General features: G+C 47.4%; 1 protein-coding gene across 1 annotated transcript; it reads right to left on the minus strand.

The window, feature by feature from the left end:
• Positions 1-4,864: 4,864 nt before the first annotated feature.
• LOC121449500 (BTB/POZ domain-containing protein KCTD14-like) lies at positions 4,865-11,230 on the minus strand. The gene is made up of 3 exons (XM_041653970.1): positions 11,025-11,230; positions 10,507-10,618; positions 4,865-5,987 (listed from the first exon to the last, which is right to left on the minus strand). The coding sequence occupies exons 2-3, from the start codon at positions 10,615-10,617 to the stop codon at positions 5,337-5,339; spliced, it is 762 nt and encodes a 253-aa protein (XP_041509904.1). The 5' UTR covers position 10,618; positions 11,025-11,230; the 3' UTR covers positions 4,865-5,336.
• Positions 11,231-21,496: the final 10,266 nt, after the last annotated feature.

A 21,496-nucleotide genomic window follows, 5' to 3' on the forward strand; every position in this document is an offset into this window, starting at 1 on the left:
GCTGGAGAGATGGTTCAACGGCTGCTTTCCTGGAGGACCCGAGTTCAATTCCCAGCACCCACATGGTGGCTCACAACCATCTGTAATGAGATATGGCGTCCTCTTCTGGCCGGCAGACATGCATATAATAAGTAGATTAAAAAGTAAATAAAAGATTCAAGAATGCTGGGACCAAGCCTCTGTCGGACGGGTCAGCGTGCTGTGCTCCCCGTGTCTCTGGAGAGGAACCAACACTTCCTCTGATAGCTGTGGAGGAGTGGAAAGAATCTTGAGTCTGAGGAGGAAGCCAAAGTCCCTCTGAGCCTCTGGTACAAACGTACCGATCATGCGTAACCCGACAAAAACATGCTTACAATGGAATGAAACAGTAGAGAAACCAGAACAACCTATAAGCTAATGTATGTGGTACTGTGAAGTTTTACAACTTATAAGAAAAGAAAGTTAATATGGGATATTTAGGGGAGGAAACAGGAGGTTAGTAAGTACAAGGACCCAAACACATCAAAGGTTATCTTCTTTCTCTCCCTCTCTCTCTCTTTGTAATTTTATTTATTTATTAAAGATTTCTGTCTCCTCCCCGCCACCACCTCCCATTTCCCTCTCCCTCTCTTTGTAATTTTGTTTTTGAGACAGGATTTTATTGTGTAGCCTTGGCTGTCCTGGAACTTGCTCTGTTGATGTGGGATTCCCCTCTATGCTATGAATACCATTGGTGAATAAAGAAACTGCCTTGAACTGTTGATTGGGTGGAACTTAGGTAGGCGGGGAAAACTAAACTGAATGCTTGGAGAAAGGAGGCAGAGTTAGAAGAAGCCATGTAGCTCCACTGGAGACAAGACACTGGAACTTTAGCTGGTAAGCCACAGAGAAGTGGCGATACACGCTCAGGAAGCAGAGGCAGGTGGACCGATCTTTGTGAGTTCAAGGCCAGCCTGGTCTACAAGAGCTAGTTCCAGGACAGGCTCCAAAGCTACAGAGAAACCCTGTCTTCAAAAACCAAAAAGAAAAAAAAAAGATTTATTTCTCATGTATACAATGTTCTATCTGCATGTATGCTGCAGGCCAAAAGAGGGCACCAGATCTCATTACAGGTGGTTGTGAGCCACCATGTGGTTACTGGGAATTGAACTCAGGACCTCTGGAAGAGCAGCCAGTGCTCTTAACTGCAGAGCCATCTCTCCAGCCCTTTTTTTTTTTTTTTTTCGTTTTTCGAGACAGGGTTTCTCTGTGGCTTTGGAGCCTGTCCTGGAACTCGCTCTGTAGACCAGGCTGGCCTTGAACTCACAGAGATCCCCCTTTTTTTTTAAGGGTAAATTTTCCATAGAAAAAGACGATATCTCAGACTTCAGAGACAGCAGAGCATATGCTGTGTCAAAGGAAATAGCAAACCGTTTCTTGAATAAATAGTAGCTGTTCTTACTATTCCAATATTTGGCTATCCTCTCAAACCCAATTGCTAATAAATGTAAGACCACTAGCTAGATGGATTTGTCCCATACTCCCAACCACAGGGAGACTCTTAGTGGCTAGCCTGAGCTTTATAAGAAGTTTAAGGCAAGCATGTGCTAACCATAATTTTATGTGGAAAATTAACAAAACTGAAACTAAAAGTAGTGGTTCAAAAAATTAATACAGTCAAAACACAATGACACGATTATGGAAATGCCATGCTGAAAACCATTTGCATGCCAAGCAAAACAAAGTGTGGTGCCTCAATCTGTAACCTCAGCCCCCAGGAGCTGGAGAACTCAAGGCCCTCTCGGTATAGTGAATTCAAGGCCATCCTACGGATGGGAAACCAAACAACCTCAGGATAAAATTGGAATGATACTGAGCTGAGCACATGCAGATTCGTGAAGCGTTCCATATTATTAAAGCAGCCTAAGGAAAAGATTTCGAAGGTTTCAGCTCCTCGAATTAGTGGCAAACACTAAAATTAACAGTGAAATTCTTGTGTGTATGAGTGGTGTGTCCATGGATAGCTATAGAAGCCGAAGGTCAGTGTTGGGTATCTTCCTCAACCGGTTCCACCTTGCTTCTTGAGACAGTATCTCTCACTGACCCCTGACCCTGATGCTGTTTTGGCTAGACTGACTCCGAATCCAGCGGTGACATCACAGGCGTGCTTCACCACACCGGTTCTGGGTACCGGATGTCTAAATCTAGGTCCTGGTCATTTGAAGGAAGGACACCCAAGGTTATTTTCTGGCCTTCTCATGTGTGTGTGTACACACACACACAGCCGAGTAGAAGATACTAAGGAGATGGCCCAGTCAGTTATGTACCTACCGCACACTGGAACCCCTGAACCGATACAAGAGCCAGGCACAGAGGTGGGAATCCGTATCCTCAGCTCTAGGAAGTCAAAGACAAGCAGAACCCTAGCGCTTACGGGGCAGTCAGCCTAGCCAAATTATCAATAAGTCCAGTGAGAGTACCTGTCTCAAAAGCACACTCGAACGCGCGGGCGCACACACACACACACACCTCTGTAAAAAGCCGCACTAACGAACACCATAGGAGGAATGTCACTCATGTGCCAAGCTTTAGCCACTAGAAACTGGCAATTGGAACTGCGGTGAACTGGAGTAAACTGTGAAGTAGCCTTCCTCTTCTCTTAGCTTTCCGTTCTTCCCTGACATGTCTCTGAGGAACGTCTCTAGGGCTTGTCATCTGATCTGTGTCTTCAATTATCAGGCCATCCTTCACAGATTTATTGTTCTTTGTCTAAAAAGCATAAAAGCTCCATTTCCTTAGACTTCACTCTGTGTGTGTGTGTGTGTTTACATGTGTGCTCTCTCAGCAAAGATCCTGCTGCTAGCTCTATGTGTAACCCTGTCGATGTGACTTTAAGACTTCTTCCATTAAAAGATAGGGTCATCCGGGTGGGGTGGCACACACCTTTAATTTCAGCACTCCAGAGACAGGGGCAAACAGATTTCTGTGAGAGTTTGAGACCAGTCTGGTTTATATAAGGAGTTTCTGGCCATTCAGTAAGACCCGGCTCACTGAAACAAAAGAAAAGAAAAGTAGACTCCATCTCCCCAGCCTTTGAATTCTGGTTGGCATTAAAAATTGCAGGCAGAATGTAGCAGAAGTAACGATATAATAGATTTGACTTGAGCATTAACGCACACCTTTGGAGACAGACTTTGTTATACTGCCCAGAAACAACCATGCCTTCCCACCCATGGCAAAGAGTCATAGCACCCTGAAAGAGCTCCAAGAAGGGAGGGTTGTGCTGGTTTTATTACCCCGTTATGGAAAGTAAAACTGCTCCGAGCCTCTCAGCAGATCTGTAAACATCATCAAACAAAGCTGTCAGTGCCATTTGCTCAGAAATGCCGGCATGTCTCCCAACAGTTTGTTAAGAGTTAGCAGAGCTGACTGATTGGCAGTGAAATAAATCTGCCACCACAGAGCGCCTGTGGAATGGAGAGGTAGCTCTCTTGGTAGAATGGGTGTCTATCATGTGGGAAGCATTCTGTTCAATCCACATCATCCCCAAAGGAACCAGGTGTGGTGCCCCATGCCCAGAATACCAGCTTTTGGGAGGAGGAACCAGGAGAGTCAGGAGTTCAAAGTCGTCCTTAGCGACAGCAAGTTTGAGGTCAGCGTTGTTGCTAAAGAGTCCCCTGCAGGACTGGAGAGATGGCTCAGAGGTTAAGAGCATTGCCTGCTCTTCCAAAAGTCCTGAGTTCAATTCCCAGCAACCACATGGTGGCTCACAACCATCAGTAATGAGGTCTGGTGCCCTCTTCTGGCTTTCAGGCATACATGCAGACAGAATATTGTATACATAATAAATATATATATATATATAAGAGTCCCCTGCAAAGTGATGTACTCTCAGAAGGTAAGCCTCAGTGTTCGCTGTGGGCAGGTTAGACATGTCAGTGGCAAGGTTGAAGTCCACACTGCAGAACCTAACCTCCAACCTGCCTTTGTGTCATTTTGCTCATCCATTACTTCATAAAGCAAGCATGCAAGGAACCGGTCGAAGAGACCAACTGGATAGATTAAGGAGGTGTGGTCTTCCTGGATTCCTCCAGGAAGTGTGTCACTGGGAGGTTTTAGATGCCATGCACCATTCCCGGATCACTCTGTTTTTTTTTTTGCTTGCGGTTCCAGGCGTGAGCTCAGCTGTCCCTGTCACTGCATATGCTGCCTCCTACCACAGTTCCGTGTCCCAGTGGACTCTTATCCCTCTGGAACCGTAAGACTCTATGAGTTGCCTTGGTCCCTGTGGTTTTAGTGTAGGAACGGGAAAGCAACTAATAAGCCAGGAAATAAGTTTTCCTCTTTTATCCCTGAAAGGACTAAAGTGAGTTAGATGCTGTAGCTCATGCCTTTTTTTTTTGTTGTTTTGTTTTGTTTTTGTTTTTGTTTTTCGAGACAGGGTTTCTCTGTGGCTTTGGAGCCTGTCCTGGAACTAGCTCTTGTAGACCAGGCTGGCCTTGAACTCACATAGATCCTCCTGCCTCTGCCTCCCCAGTACAGTCAAAAGCCACCACCACCCGGCTTCTCTGTGTAGCTTTTGACTGTACTGGAACTTGCTCTATAGACCCAGTTGGCCTGGAACTCACAGAGATCCGCCTGTCTCTGCCTCCAGAGTGCTGGGAATAAAGGCATGTGCCACCATTGCCCAGCTTGTTTTTGTGGTTATTTTTCTTTGACACAGGGCTCTCTGTCTGGCTCTGGTTGCTCTGGAACTCCCTCAGTAGTCTAGGTTGACCTTGAACTCCAGAGATCCACCTGCCTCTGCCTACCTGCTGGGATTAAAGGTATGGACCACCAGGCAAGGTCTACTGTGTTAAAAATACTGTTACAATCCACTGGAGGAAGTTACAGACACGAGGCCAGATCAGAATCCTTTATTTAATCTGTGGCTGTGGTGACAGTCCTGCCGCAAAGAACTTTTGGCCCCTAACTTGAGCACTACAGGATTTATAAAGACAAAACACAGTGACATCACACCAGGTGCAGGCTAGAGGAGTTTTTGTATCAGGGTTATTTCCCAGCAAGCAAGGAGGAACCCTTTGATCTGTTAAACATTTGATAAGCTTCATTTCCCAGAAGACAGGAGAAACCCTACTTTATTCCAGGCAGCAGGATGAGGCTCCAGAGGGGAACAGGTGTGGAGTCAGGACAGTCTGACCTCTCCTGAGCTGTCTCGGTGGGGTCTCAATCTATATCCAAGGCTAGCTTTGAACTCATGGTGGTTAGTCTTCCTCAGCCTCCTAAGTACTGGAGCTACAGGCCCAGCTTTAGAACTTGGCTTGTGGTGGCACCTGGTTTCACAAGTTCCACCAACAAACAGCCCCCACTCCTAGGGATCACCACCAAGTGAAGATGAATATCCAGAAGCATGTATAGGGGTCCTTGCTCAGATGGTACCTCTGAGGGGACACCATATACCCCTTGGCTCTAATGTCCTTCTCCAGGCAGTACACAAAGTCCTCCGACCCAGGGCCTGCCTTCCAGGGCCCAAATTTGACGACGGGTGTCTTTTTGGCCTCCAGGATATGCAGCGGCTCCACGCACTTGGCCTCCTCCTCCTCCGTGTGCACCACACACACCACCACCTTGGACGAGCGCATTGCCACGGCCTCTGCCCGAGCCAGGTGTAACAGGACCTCCAGGTTCTCCCTGTAGTTTGGCACTCCCAGCAAGAACTGCATGCGAGCCACCTGCTCACCGAAGATCTGGGGCATATCCTCCAAAACCTTCACCAAGAGATGGATCTGGTAGAACTTAGCCTCGTGGTAAACCTCAGGAATGTTCTCTGTGGGCACTTGCCCAGTGCGTAGGTAGTCCAGGATAGGCCCGAAGTAGGTGCCAGGGCGATCAATGAAGAAGCGGCCGTGGGCATCCTTGTAGAATTTTGCTGATCGGGATAATATCTCAGAGAACTTTGAGCCTGGATGTTTCATCAGGGTGCCCATAGTGGTGGTGTAGAACTGTCCACCTACGTTCAGCTCCACTACCTGCAGACACAAACGGCGGCGTGAACCAACAGTCGAGGAGACACACTGCGACAACCTACCAGGGGAGGTGCTGTCTGCAGTGATAAAAGTGAAGGCTGCATTTCCAACCTGAAGGTTCAAGTACAGATCAGGGTGGGGGCCAGTGATGGGGACGGTCCTTCATTTTGAGGTAGGCATGGCCTCATTCTCAACCTGTCTGTCTCACAGCCTCTTAGGATTTAAGTACTGTCCTGGAATTAGGAGACCCCAAAACAAGCCAGCTGCTGGGGTGGGGAGCACTGAGTTACCAAGTCAACAAGTCCTACAGGGGCTATTTCAGCTGTGTGGGGGTGGTGGCAGGAGAAGAAGGAGCCAGATCATACAGCTGAGGAAAGGAAACTCAGAATGTCTGCCTCCCCTAGACTTCAAGGCCCCTTGGCAAGGCTGTTTGGTTAACCTTGAGATCACCTCGAAAGAGCAGGGAGTTCTCAAGGAGCTACAGACTAAACCTTGAATAAATCACTCTGCTGGCAGTTCCTATTCTGCAGACGCTCAGCTTCTAGGTCCTCTCAGTGCCCTCATTTTACAGATAAAGAAAACCCAGAGGAAAGATGCATAGACCAGGGAAGTGATGAAGTGCAGCTAGGATCAAATGCCCACCAGACGGTCTAACTCACGTCAGGGTGGGTGTTCCAGCCCAGCCCATGCCAAGTCCTGCCTCACTGAAGCCCATGTTAGCAACCTGCCTGGGGAAGGAAGCTCACTCCTTACCTTAAGCCTTGACCTCTGTGAAAACGGAAGCAAGATGGACACAGAGAACTCAAATCTTTCCAACTCTCAAAGTCTAATCCACCCAGTCGCCTCAAAAGTCCTCTCCAGCCGGGCAGTGGTGGTGCTCACCTTTAATCCTAGCACTCGGGAAGCTGAGGCAGACGGATCTCGCTGAGTTCAAATTCAGCTTGGTCCACAGAGTGAATTCCAGGACAGCCAGGACTACACAGTGAAATCCTGTTTCAAAAAACTAAAGCAATAACCCAAAGGAGTCCTTTCTGAAGCTAATTTACAGAAACCATTTTCCTAGCTAAGCTGTGGTAGCCCGAATGTCATTCAGCACTCAGGAGGCTCAGGAGTGTTTGTGCCGTGGCTATACAACAAGACCCCATTTCAAACAAAGCAAAACTAGTTTCCTACTCTACCACCCTGCGCGACGCTGTTTAGTTTATCTTATAAGACCTCAGCCCTGTCCACAAGCTTCTTTATTCTGTGTCTTTTTTTTATTTTATTTTATTTTACTTTTATTGATTTTATTGAGCTCTACATTTTTCTCTGTTGCCCTCCCTGCTTCTCCCCTCCCCTTAAACCCTCTCCCATGGTCCCCATGCTCTCAATTTACTCAGGAGATCTTGTCTTTTTCTACTTCCCATGCAGATTAGATCCATGTATGTCTCTCTTAGGGTCCTCATTGTTGTCTAGGTTCTCCGGGATTGTGACTTGTGTCTTTTTTTTTAAAAAAAAATTCTTTCTCCGCAAAGTTCCCAGCCTCTGTGCAAATCTTAGCTTCCTATCTCATCCATACACACTGCCCAGTGTGCTCCTAGAACGATGAACTTCTTTTTACTCTCTGGAGGAAGGCCCCTTTTCATCTTTATTACCAATCCCCTTGCCAGTTCCTGGGTGGGTGGGAAAGCCTTGGTGAGTGGCTGGCAGAGACTTTGCCTCTGGGGGGAACCTGCTGGGTGTGGAGTCTGTGACAGCCATGGAGATGCAGGGAGGGACCTGGCTAATCTCTCACCCAGTTTGGTCAGAAGGGTCCCTACACCTTCCTGGGTCTACCCAGCATTTATACATTATCTGAGCCTCCCCTCCCCCAGCTGAGTGAATGAGTGGCATCTCCACTCAGATGTTCTCAGGCCCCCAACATTGACCCCTTCTGCTGTTTCCCAGTTAGCTGAGTCAGAAGCCCAGCATAATGTGGTTTTTCCTTGATCTTAGTCTCCCCTACACACTTACTCACCACCAAGTCCTGGCAGTCCTGTTGCTTTGCTAAGTTCTGTGGCCCTTGCTAGGGCCTGCCCCTGGATCGATTCTGCACACTCAAACCAGATTTCCTTTTCTCTGAAGCAAACCTGAGTCTCCTGCACTAAACACTTGAATAGCTTGAGGTTACCCATGCTCTTTGCAACAGGCCTACTGCTTGGCCTCTAGCAAAGCAGAACAAAATCACCTACTGCAGCCCTCCCTCTATACATGGTGGGTTGGGGTCCCAAGCCCTCAGGACTTCACTCTCTTACGGCTTGCTTCCTATCACTGAGTCTACCCATCTTTCTTTTCTTTCTCTTTTCAATTCTTTTTTCTTTCTTTCTTTTTTTTTTTTTTTGAGACAGCATTTCTGTATAGTCCTGTTTATTCTAGAACTCACTCTGTAGACCAGGCTGACCTTGAACTCAGAGATACTTGTGCCTCTACCTGGGATTAAAGGTTCCCCAGGGGCCTTCCAGAACGGTGGTCTTATGATCCCAGAGTGACAAGTCATTCTAAGTTTACAGTAGCCTCTCCCTTGGGATCTCCTGTGTCCTCATCCTCCATTAGACTGGGAGGTTTGAAAGGGGAACGCTATTCCTCTCTGCCATACGAGTCACCAGCACCCACTAGCAGGGCTCAGCACACCAGAGACACTAGCACCCACTAGCAGGGCTCAGCATACCAGAGACACTCGATGAATACCTGTTAGAATGAAGGAAGTTTACCCTTGGCCCCAATCCGCAGCAGGACCTGGTATTCTGATAAACGCAGATCTTGCCCTACCTGGCATCAAGCTCAGTGCTGGCTCCCTGAAAGGCCTTCACCCAGGAACTCACTAAAGCCCTTTTTCTTTTTTTTTTTTTTTTTTTTTTTTTTTGGTTTTTCGAGACAGGGTTTCTCTGTGATTTTGGAGCCTGTCCTGGAACTAGCTCTTGTAGACCAGGCTGGTCTTGAACTCACAGAGATCCTCCTGCCTCTGCCTCCCAAGTGCTGGGATTAAAGGCGTTCTGCGCCACCATCACCCAGCTACTAAAGCCCTTCTTGAGCAGGAACGATGGACACCCTGAGTGCTGAACCTCTTGCCTCTTGACACTAGGCAGGTAGCTTTGAAAACAGCCGGCAATGACATAATCATCACACTATTGGAAGGAGCCACTTGCCCTGCTTCTGGGTCTGCTCTCTCCCCTGACTCAGTGCTGTTGAGAATAAGAATTTTATTCTCTCAGTGTGCACCCAGACTTACTGTTAGCTACTAAGTGAGGCAGGCACCTTTAGGGGCTAACTTCTACACTAAATGGGGGGGGGGGGTGGCATGCCACCTACTTACCACATTCTCAAAGCTGTCTCTTCTTTAATTTCAACTAAAACTCTGGGGAAGTTCATTGAGTTTTCTGATTTATTTATTTATTTTAGGCAACCACCCTAACAGAGTGAGCATGTCCTAACAGAGTGAGCGTGTCCTGACAGAGTGAGCGTGTCCTGACAGAGTGAGCGTGTCCTGACAGAGTGAGCGTGTCCTGACAGAGTTCACATTGGCCTTTGTTTTGTTGTTGTTTGGTTGGTTTGGTCTTTTGTTTGCTTGTTTTTGTTGTTTTTTAGTTTTTCTAGGCAGGGTTTCCTCTGTGAACCAGGCTGGTCTTGAACTCACAGAGACCCACCTGCCTCTGCCTCCCGAGTGCTGGGATAAAAGGCCTGTGCCACCACCACCTGGCTTGGTTTTTGTTTTTAAAGACAGTCTCCAGAAGCCCAAGCAGGATTGTGGGTATGTGCTGTGGAATTCAGTTAAAGAATGATTCTTATTAATTCTTGTTCCTGTTTTGTTGACAGTGCTGGAGATTATGTCCTGATCCTCCCACTGAGCCACATCCTGAGCCTTTGAGCGTTTGATCTATGAACTAAAACTGAGTGTGTGCTCTCCTGTGTGGACATGTATAGACTTCTTCAATAAAATGCCCACCCTTCCTTCTTGGGGTCTAGCACTACTGTGAGAATAGCCCCAGTGTTATCCTCATTAGTTACTCTTTCTCCCTTCTCCTCCTCCTGGCTTTGCACACAGCAAATGCCATTGTGCTCCCAAAGTCCTGTCACCCAGCCCATGAGAGAAGGCAAGTAAGCAGGGCACTCTTTGGGGCAGAGGGACAGTACGGGAGCTGGCCAGGCTACCCCTATCAGGCAGAATAAAGGACTGACTGAAGTACCCTCCCCACCCCACCCCCGGACTATGCAGAGCCAGAGGTTTTCAGAGGGGACACACAGAGGAGCTAACACAGACTAAGTGAGGTGAGCCAGGGAAGAAAAGAGCAAGTGAGAGAAGGCACAAAGCTTGGTGGAGCGGGAGGGGGGACCGCACAGGTATCAAAGGAGTTTACTGACAGGCGTAAGAAGATGCTCCCCGGGGTGGGGGTAGGGGGACTACTGGAGGGTGGGCGAATGAAAACGGAACGGAGCTAGGAAAGCATCTGGCGGGGGTTGGAGGTGGGGCGTTCAGGACGACAGGAGCAGCCCTGAGCGCACTTACAATGTCCGGGTCAAAGCCCAAGATCCTGGACTCCTGGCTGCGTTCCTTGAGTTGGTTGGCGGGCAGAGACTCCTGGCTGAGCTCCTTGAGTTGGTTTGCCGGCAGGCTCATCCTGGTGGGAAAGGACAGCTCGGAATGACCACACAGCACCGCCTTATGCTGATAACTTATGGGCGGGAAACACAGTCCTGCCACGTGTCGAAAACTTCCCAGCCAGAGAGGCTCGTGACTCCACGCCCCTGAGAAACTCTGTGCCTCCCCTTGCCTCCTTTGTGAAACATCTGTAGTACTTGCTTGTTTAGCTGGCTTAAAAGCCCTCTGAGGTGTTGAGCACCGACCCCACTGGGTCTTTGAACTGTCATCAACTTCAAGTAATCTATAATCTTTTAGGGAAGTGGTACTAGGAGACAATCCCGGGGCTCTCAGAGGGTAGATGTCAGACCAGAGACTATAAAACGGTAAGTAAGAAGAAGAAAAAAAAAAATGCTGCCACTCAAGGCAAGCGCTGTGAAACTTACCTGTTCCATGCCTTAGTTCTGAGTGAGAAAAGTCTTCTCTAAAACATATTTACACTACGGGAGCCCAGTACGGTCATCAGCAGCGACAACAGCCAGACACTTGATTCAAATGAAACTGATTAGACGCTGCAATCACACACTTGGCAAAGGAAATAAAACCCAAGAGACTGGAGCATGGTTCAGTGACAGCACACTGCTTAGCCTGTATGAAGTCTGGTTTGAGCCATAGCAAAACATACAATACCCACAAAGAAGAGAGCTAGGAAAGCGGGAAGGAAGGAGAAAATGACACCCACCGTGTTCGTGTCCCACCGTGTTCGTGTCCCGCCGTGTGTGTGTGTCCCATAAAAAGATAATAAAACCAATTTTCAAAGAATGTACACAGATAGCAAGGAGTCCTCAAAGAAGCTCACTGTCCAAAACCACAAACAACCACTAAAAGAAACAAAGTGTCCGTCATAGGAAACAAAAGTCAAAAGAAACAAGCCCGGGCCCCTCATGTACAGGGTGAACGGATTTAATGTCATGAGATAAATGAAAGAGCGCATCTAAAACACGGGCTGCAGGTGTGGGTATGTGGTAGTGCATTGCCTAACATGCACCGGACCCCGTCCTAAACACATCTACAGAATCAAAACCACACCTAAACCCAAACGTGAGTAAAGAATAAGAAAATACAATGTTTTAAAAGACCAGGGAGATTTTTATTATTATTATTTTTATTTTCGAGACAGGGTTTCTCCGTAGCTTTTGGTTCCTGTCCTGGAACTAGCTCTTCTAGACCAGGCTGGCCTCGAACTCACAGAGATCTACCTGCCTCTGCCTCCCCCGAGTGCTGGGATTAAAGGCGTGCGCCACCACCACCTGGCTGAGTAGGGAGATTTTTTGAGCCCAATAAAACCTCTAAAAATGCAACACTAAGGTAGCCAAAATAAGCCCTTCTGCAGCTTAGAAGGATTTAAACTAACGCAGTTGAAGGAGCAATGATGTGTGTAATGATCTGTCCTGTCCCTTTAAGAGACAAGCCACACCCACTCCCTCCTCTTCTGGGAACTGTGAGAGCGAAAGCCTGTGAAGTCTGGGAGGCAGGAAAAGGAGTGTTCAAACTTTGCTGGTTGGAATGTGAACTGCTGTAATCTTTAGACGTTAATATAACCGACTCTATGTAAAGACATGGAAAATTTTAAGAAACTTTGCTTGATCAGGAGTTGGTTAGGGCTCTGGGTTCAAGATACTTTATAGCATCAAGAGTTAGCTGGAAACAGAAACCTTTGCAAAAGCACAAACTATGAAATGTCCCTAGCAGAAGTAGCCCACACCTTGCGTCTAGTGAACTGACCCTAAATGAACCTAGTTTGCAGTTCATAATGTCAACCCCAGATGATGAGGGGGGTCTCCTCCCTACTGCACTGCATCTAGTGTTGTGGTCCCCAGCCTGGCTGGAGAGTGTGCTGAGTAAACCCTGCTTTTGCGTTTTTGACTTGACTGGATTCCGGTGGTGGTCTCTCTGAGGGTTCTCAACTTGGGCACAACATCTAAAACAAAACGAAACAAAACAAAAAACCCACTTTTGGTTATCCACCCAACAGAAAAAAAAGGCCCATTTTGTATGAATATATTTACCACTGATCTGTTTGTGTTAGCCAGATTAGCTACAGTTAGCAGCTGAGTAAACCTCAGTCTATCTTTGCCCTGCAATGCTGTGTGTCTGTTGAGAAGATAGGGAGGGACTGGGGAGGCGGCTCAGCAATTAAGAGCGCTTGTTGCTTTTTCAGAGAACTAGAGTTTGGTTCCCAGCACCCACATCAGGACACTCACAACTACCTGTTAACTTCAGTTCCGGGGACTCTGCTGTCCTCTTCTAGCAGGAGAGAGGGGACTTAATTGAGAAAATGCCTCCATCAGATTGACCTGCAGACAAGTCTGTGGGGGATTTTCTTTACTGATGGTAAATGCGGAAGAACCCAGCCCACTATGGGTGATAGCATCCCCAGGCAGGTGGTCCTGGGGTATATAAGAAATCAAATTGAGCAAGCCTGGCAGAGCAAGCCAATTAAGTTAAATGAATGTAAGCAGTGTTCCTCCGCGGCTTCTGTTTTAGTTCCTGTCTCCAGTTTTCTGCCTTGAGTTTCTGTGGTGGTGGCTTCCCTCAATAAACTGTGACTTGGGATAGATAAGCCAAATAAAACCTTTCTTCCCCAAGCTGCTTTTGATCATGGTCTTTATCGAAATAATAGAAACCAGTGTTAACTGCCGTTATCCAGTTGGTTGGGTGTAGGAATGGAGAGACTTTTTGTTGTTAATATATCTTTGCATTGACATTAGTTACAGTAAAAAGGTGAAAAAACGAAAAAGCAAGAAGTCAGCTTTTCAACGTGAACAATCTAGAAAGGCTGATGAGAAGAGTGGCAGGGAAGCTCGGTCTTGATGGAGGATGATATTCACTTTTGAGAGACCCGAATAGATTTTTCATTAGAATGTTGTACAAGAGAAGGAGAGACAAGGTATATCTATAGTCCTGACTGTCCTGGGACTCACTATGTAGACTGCTTGCTCTTGTCTGGCCTCGAAGTCACAGAGATCCCCCTGCCTCTGCCTCCTGAGTGCTGGGATCAAAGGTGTGTGCCACCATGCCCGGTTTGAACGCTGTGTCTTATGTAACAAATATCTATGGGCAAGGAAATGAAGTGTGAAGAAATGAAATGAAGACCATATAGATTTCCAGAGCCAACTTTGAGCTCTGTGACTGTAATTCTGTTGCTAGACAGACATTAGGACGACCTTGGAATTGAGATGAGTAGCTTGAAGTAAAACGATCCCCCCACTATGGGTGCCACCATCCCCTAGGCAAGGGATCCTCCACTGCATAAGACTGAGAAATCAGTTGGTCATTAGCCTAGATGGGCTCCTGTCTTTGTGACTTCCCCTCTACTATGGACTGCAACCTGAACTGGGTGCCAGATAAACCCTCTTTTAGCTTGCCTTTGTCAGAGTTTTATCAAAACAAAAGTTACTGTGACAATGACTTTTCTCTCTCACTCGTCCTCTCTCTTGACCATGAAGAGTTAATTACTTTGTATCACAGTGCATTGATCCATTTTCTGTCACTATAGCCAACTTTCTGAAGTTAGGTGTTCTATAAAGAAAAGAGACTTGCCTGGTTGGTGGTAGTTTGGCACATGCCTTTAATCCCAGTACTTGGGAGGCAGAGGCAGGTGGATCTCTGTGAGTTTGAGGCCAGCCTGGGCTACAAGAGCTAGTTCCAGGACAGGCTCCAAAGAAACAAAAACAAAAAAAGAAAGGAAGGAAGGAAGGAAGAAATAAAAGAAAAGAAAAGAAAAGGTGGTGGCGCACGTCTTTAATCCCAGCACTTGGGAGGCAGAGGCAGGCGGATCTCTGTGAGTTCGAGACTAGCCTGATCTACAAGAGCTAGTTCCAGGACAGGCTCCAAAACCACAGAGAAACCCTGTCTCAAAAAAGAAAAGAAAAAAAAAGAAAGAAAGAAAAGAAAAGAAAAAAGAAAAGAGATTTATTCAGCTCACAGTTTTGGAGGACGCTAGATGAGAAATCCCTATTGATTCAGTCTCGGGTGAGGACTCCCCTGGCTGGGTCACATTATGGTGCATGGCGCCAGGGGAACACGTGAGACGGGAGAGATCACACTTTACACACAAAACCCAGAGAGAGACCAGGCAGAGGTCAGCAACGACCTCCAGTAGGGAGGTCCTAGCTTTTTTTTTTTTATGTATATATATATATTTTTTTTTTACTTTTTTTTTTATTTTTTAAATTTATTTATTTATTAAGGATTTCTGCCTCGTCCCCACAACCGCTTCCCATTTCCCTCCCCCTCCCCCGATCAAGTCCCCCTCCCTCATCTGCTCGAAGAGCAATCAGGGTTCCCTGACCTGTGGGAAGCCCAAGGACTGCCCACCTCTATCCAGGTCTCATAAGGTGAGCATCCAAACTGCCTAGGCTCCCACAAAGCCAGTACGTGCAGTAGGATCAAAAACCCACTGCAATTGTTCTTGAATTCTCAGTATTCCTCATTGTCCGCTATGTTCAGCTAGTCCGGATTTATCCCATGCTTTTTCAGACCTAGGCCAGCTGGCCTTGGTGAGATCCCAATAGAACATCCCCATTGTCTTAGTGTGTGGGTGCACCCCTCGTGGTCCTGAGTTCCTTGCTCGTGCTCCGTCTCCTTCTGCTCCTGATTTGGACCTTGAGATTTCTGTCCGGTGCTCCCATGTGGGTCTCTGTCTCTGCCTCCTTTCAGGTCCTAGCTTTTAAAGATTCAACCAACTGCTAACATCGCCACTTGAAGCCACGTTTGCTCACACCACTCATACCCAATCCACAGCCACAGGCAAGGTATGCGTCTCCAGCAACATCCCTCGGCAAAAATGGCCAAGCCGCGTAGACCGGGGCTATGATCTCCTAGAGTCACGATTCCCTGATTTATACAGTCCACAGAGCACGTTGCTTTAAGCATTTGGACTCCCAGAGGGATTAATGGCAGACTGGGATGATTCCCGCAGGGAGCCAGCAGTCGCCAGGACCTTCAACCCTGAGTGGAGGGCGCAACACTGAGTAACAGCTTTTAGCTTCATTTCCTGTCTCCCCCAATCCAGCTGTCTGCTCTCCTTGCCTTTGTTCCTGCTGCCCCTTCTACTTTGAGTGTCCTTTGCCTAGAAAGCTCAGAGTGAGCTTTGAAAATGGATTTAGTCGCCCCCCTCCCCCCCGCCCCGTCCCAACTTTTGTATTCATTAGCGCATTTAACCTCACAGTTCAGATACACCTCTGTTGCCGTGACCCCTCTCTCAGAGTCTGTAGCAAACAAGAGACCTGAGTGTTGCCTCTGGCTTTGCCACTGGGTCTCAGTATTTTGGCAGTCCCTGTTTTTTGTTCTCTACCTGTATAACACGGTAGAGGTTGGGGCATTATCTGAAAGCGCGTCCTTGTAATCTCATCTTGGTTCGTGCTCTGGCCACAAAAGAATTCAAAATGCTGCATGCCCTTGTCTGTGACTGGGTCTTCTTTCCCTCTGGCCTAGTTCCGAGAACAAGCGAACAGCGCTGCTCCCTTCTGCCCTCCTCCCACCGACCCCAGCCCTTTGTTCTTCTTCCCGAGACAAAGCTGCCAGTCCCGATACTCCCCAAGCAGTTGGGCTTCATGCCAGCCAGTCAAGTGGCAGCTGGGGCTCAGATGAAAGGGCCCTCAGAAAGCTACCTGTGGCAAAATGCCCAGCCCAGGCTCGGCAGCTTTGAGCCCAGATGCCTCAAGAGGCATCGTGTCCACCACTCCCACACAAGGCTCTCTTTGTGAGCCTCACTGAGGGACACAACCCTGCCAACCCCCGGCTACCCACTTCCCTTTCCTCTGTTCGATAATAGTTTGAGAAATAGCCCTTAGGGAGTGCTTCGGGCTTAGATCAGGTTGTCCTGCCCTTGTGCGTAGGAGCCAGGAACGTCTTACCCCATTTAATCTTCAGAACTGCGCAGGTAGCAAGTACTGTCTTTTTCCGTTTTCTGTTTTAGGCAGGGTCTGGCTTGTTAGGTAACCCAATTAGTCTTGAATTTGCAAGTCTCCTTCCTCAACCTTCTGGATGCTTGGACTATACCGTGCACCACAGATCAGGCCACCATTGAAATCGAGATTCATTTGCAATCCTCTCTCTCTCTCTCTCTCTCTCTCTCTCTCTCTCCCCCCTTCTGTATCCCCCCATCCTCTTCCCCTTCTCTCCCCTCTCCTTTTGCTATTCCTCTTCCTTTGCCCCCCTTCTTTTTGAGATAGGGTCTTTAGCCTTGGCTAGTCTTAAACTTTACGATGTAGCTGAGGATGATCTTGAACTTCTGATCCTCCTGCCTCTTGGACTCAGGCATGTCACCACATCTGGCTTATGAGGTATTGGGGTTCACACTCAGGCTTCTTACAAGCTAAGCAAGCCCCCCACCCGCCTCCTTTTAAAACAGAGTCAATGTAATCCCAGCTGTCCTGGAATATTCTATGTAGACCAGATTGGCCTTAAACTCACAGAGATTCACCTGCCTGCTTCCACCTCCTGGGTACTGGGTACTAGAACGCTTTCTCCTTTCTTCCTTCTTTTTTACTTTTATTTTTTATTTACTATTTTTGAGAGAGGGTTTCACATAGCCCTGGCTGTCCTTGAACTCTTGTACCTCCTGCCTCCATCTCCCAAGTGCTGGGATTACAGGTGTGAGCTCTTACAGGTGTATCTCTATTTTAAAAGAGGAAGAGCACAGACACCTGAGTGTCTGCAGAGGTGACCTGAAGGACAGGGAAAACAGAGATGGCACAGGAAAAGAAAGGCGCCCCTCACTCTGGAGTCTGAAGTCTCACACCAGCAGGGAATCAAGAATCCAAGCACAACTAATAAAATGGTGTGAAATTTGCCTACACAATGCGAACGTTGCTTTTATACAGAGACATTTTAAATAATAGTGTTAAGACCACAGTGGAGGGGCTGGAGAGATGGCTCAGAGGTTAAGAGCACTGCCTGCTCTTCCAAAGGTCCTGAGTTCAATTACCAGCAACCACATGGTGGCTCACAACTATCTGTAATGAAATCTGTTGCCCTCTTCTGGCCTGCAGCGTACATGCAGACAGAATACTGAGAATACTGTACATATAATAAATAAATAAATAAATCTTAAAAAAAAAACCCCACAATGGGCCATGCCTGAGTGTACATGACCTTCAGTCATGGCCTACGCTTTTTCCAGATACATAATTCCAAACGCAGTTTTCTGAGACTCTTAGAAGCAAGACTACAGTTTACAGTAGAATCATGTTTCAGCTTCTACTCGTAACCCACGGCTTTACCTTATCATTGTAAATCTAGCAGTCAGCTCAGAACATAACCTGTGATGTCCTTTAAAGATGGGCTAGCCGTGAGGCAGAGCAGTGAGGACTTCTGGGAGGTGAGGTCTCAAAAGGGAAGAGATGCTAAGTGGAAAAGCTGGGTGGGGGCACATAAGACTCGGAGTCCTGAGGCAGGAGGGAGGTGCTAAGTTCGGAGGAAGAGAAAGAGCAAGTCTGTGGTGGGAGATGAAGAAATGTGTGCACTCTCTTTTGATCACCTTTGGCTGAGGCAGCCTCTGTCCAGAAAGGCCGTACGTGAACCCAAACCATGTAGGGTTCCTGTGAACCATCATCACATCAGAGGGTCCTCTATTCTCCCAGGAAAGCCCACGCACCCTGCCTGGGGATTTTTTTTTACCTACAATCTTAATATCCTTTTAGATCTGGGAAGTTCTGGGCTGGCAAAACGGCTCAGTGGGAAAAGGCACTTGCTGACAAGCCTGGCGAACTGATTTCGAGCCCTGAAACCCAGTTAAGGCAGATAGAGAGAGTCAGGTCTATACCGCTGCCCTCTCACCTTTGAATATGCACAGTAGCGTTTGGTCACTCACTACCCCACAAATCTCTCTCTCTCTCTCTCTCTCTCTCTCTCTCTCTCTCTCACATACACACACACACACATCACACACACACACACGCACACACACCTATGGGACCTCACTCTCTTTGGTGATACCCCTACAGAATATCTGGGAGGAATCTGGGGAGCACGTACTGTCAGTGCCCAGGTACAGACAGGCATCCACATAGGCTGCCATAGAAAGAACGTCTGAGCATCCTCTCCAAAGGCCCCAGATCTAGCGAGGTCCCCTCTGGAGAAGCGGGTCTTTGGGTAAGGGATGTAACTCAGTGATAGAGCGCCTGTTTAGCACGTACTAAAAGCTAGGCTCAGTCACCAGCACTAATGTCAATTAATAGCTTGGTCAGTTTAGCCTTGGCTAGAAAAACAGAACGTGGCTGGGAGGTCGCGGGTACTCCTATGCCTATGGGCCTGTTACACTTAAGAACACCCTTGCCAGGAGAATTCAAAATGCCCGGTGTGTTACCCTTTGTTTCACGGGTGTTGTCTTTTGTTTTATCTGTTTACATGTATTATCTTATTTAGTCTTTGCAACAAATTAATAAAGGAGCTTAAGAAAATAGCATTCCTGCTAACGATCCTAGCCGATTTTATGCGTCATGAAGCAAGACAATCGCCGGAATGAGCTTTTGGAAAGAGTTTATTTGTGAGCAAGGCAGCGTGAGTGAGCACCTGAGGTGGGAGACCAGTACTCACTCCTGTCTTCCCGAGGGAGACATTCAGGGTATGGTTTTAGGATATCTGTGAAATAAACAAAGAGGTAAATTAAGGCATGGGGAAAGGTGAGATGTGGAGATGAAGTCATCAGAGACCTGCATATTTGTGGTCAGTTTTCATTCCTGATCATGGGATGCAAGCTCAGATGTGGTAGGTAGCCTTGGTATGACTTAAGGTTGAGATTCAGCTTCTGGTATCAAAAGGTTTCCCATCACAGGTAAAGAATCAATGTTTTAAAAGCAACTTTCCAGTCCCTGTAGAGTTAGTTACCCGGGAGCTGCCATCGCCATCACAATCCACAGTAACCTAGACAACCGTCATCATCATGACCCACAGTAACCTAGGCAACCATCATCATCATGACCCACAGTAACCTAGGCAACCGTCATCATCATGACCCACGGTAACCTAGGCAACCGTCATCATCATGACCACATACTGAAGGGACAGCAAAGCTGGTAGGAGATGGATGTGTACGGCTCAGCTGCCTGACCTCTACTACTAGAGGTTTGTTTGAGCTAGAACTCTTTATGTAGACCAGCCTCATCCTAGAGTCACAGAGATCCACCCGCCTCTTCCTCCCAAGTGCTGGGGTTAAAGGTGGGTGTTCCACCACTGCCACAGTACTAGGGATTATTATTAGGTTTTTTTTTTGGTTTTTCGAGACAGGGTTTCAATGTAGCTTTGGAGCCTGTCCTGTAATGGAACCTGCTCTGTAGACCAGGCTGGCCTTGAACTCACAGAGGCCCACCTGTCTCTAACTCCCAAGTGCTGGGATTAAAGGCGTGGGCCACCACCGCCCAGCTAATACTAGGGATTTTTAAAGATGGTGAAAAGGATGCAGCCTCAGAGATAGAAACTAAAAGTACCAAAGATTACTGTAAATGAGACAAAGCCAGCTGTGTTCGTTGGCTGATAGTCACCAAAGTGAGGACTCAGTTCTAACAGTCTTAGAGACTAAAGCCTTTTCTTTCTTCAATTTTTTTGGGGGGGTTTTCGAGACAGGGTTTCTCTGTGGCTTTGGAGCCTGTCCTGGAACTAGCTCTGTAGACCAGGCTGGTCTCGAACTCACAGAGATCCGCCTGCCTCTGCCTCCCAAGTGCTGGGATTAAAGGCGTGCGCCACCATCGCCCGGCTTTCTTCAATTTTTTTTTTAAAAAAATTATTTATTTATTTATTTATTCATTTAGCCTGCATGCCTGCACGCACACACACCAGAAGAGGACACCAGATCTCATTATAGATGGTTGTGAGCCACCATGTGGTTGCCGGGAATTGAACTCAGGACCTGTAAGAGCAGCCAGTGCTTCTAACCTTTGAGCCATCTCTCCAGCCCTTTTTCTTCAATTTTTATTTTACGTGTACTACACTTTGTCTGCATGTATATCTATGCACAGCATGTGTGCCTGCTGCCTTTGGAGGCCGGAGAAGGCATTGGATGCCCTGGAACTGGAGGTACAGATGGTTGAGAGTCACCATGTGGGTGCTGGGAATGACATCTGGGTCCTCTGGAAGAGCAATCAACGCCCTTATCTGCTGAGCCATCACAGCAGCCCAACGTGCTTACTGTTAGGATGGGTCTCCTGTCCTGGACAAAGGCCCCAGACTGTAAGGATGCACATTTGTAGTTGCGAGGCTTTTTTTTTTTGGCAACTGACCAGCAGATCCCTGTAATCTGCTGTTGTGGTTTGAGTGAGAAATGTCCCCCATAGTCTCATTTAACAGCTGGTCCCCAGGGCGTGGGAAGCTACAGAATAGTTAAGACATGAAGCTTCTCTGAAGAATTCCACGAGGGACCGGCTTTGATAGTTTTTAGCCTCCCTCCACTTCTGGTTTGCTCTGCTTCCTGTAGAAAGGTTGAGATGTGATCTCAGCTTCCTGCTCTGATCTCTCGTCATCATGCCTTCTCCACCTGGACATCTAGCCCTCTGGAGCCCTAGGCCAACATAAACATATATAAACAAAATGAACATATGTAAGTTGCTTTTGGTGGTGGTATTTTATCAAGGCAACAGAAAAGTCTAACGATCCTTCTGAACATTATTATCTGAAGTTACTGTATTATTATCCGCTATTATTATGGGGGCCTTGTGGGCTGCAGAATACATATGGGAATCAGAGGACAACCCATGGAGTCTGTTCTCTCTGTCTTGACATGGGTTTCAGAAATCCAGCTCAGCAAACACAGTTCCCTGCTGAGCCATCTCTCCAGATCTGAAATAGATCTTCACTGGGTGCTCACTTTATGTCAGTCCCTAGGAGGGTCCTTTATGTACATGGCTTGGTTCCATCA

The sequence above is a fragment of the Microtus oregoni genome, unplaced genomic scaffold (assembly GCF_018167655.1).
Source record: "Microtus oregoni isolate MIOR12 unplaced genomic scaffold, Mior012 000000F_ref0000247, whole genome shotgun sequence".
Lineage (NCBI taxonomy): Eukaryota > Metazoa > Chordata > Mammalia > Rodentia > Cricetidae > Microtus > Microtus oregoni.

Coding starts and splice junctions, on each gene's coding strand:
- LOC121449500 (XM_041653970.1), bottom strand. CDS start 10,617: ATGAGCCTGCCGGCAAACCAACTCAAGGAGCTCAGCCAGGAGTCTCTG. Junction 5,988..10,506: donor TGGGCTTTGACCCGGACATT/GTAAGTGCGCTC, acceptor TTGTGTCTGCAG/GTAGTGGAGCTGAACGTAGG.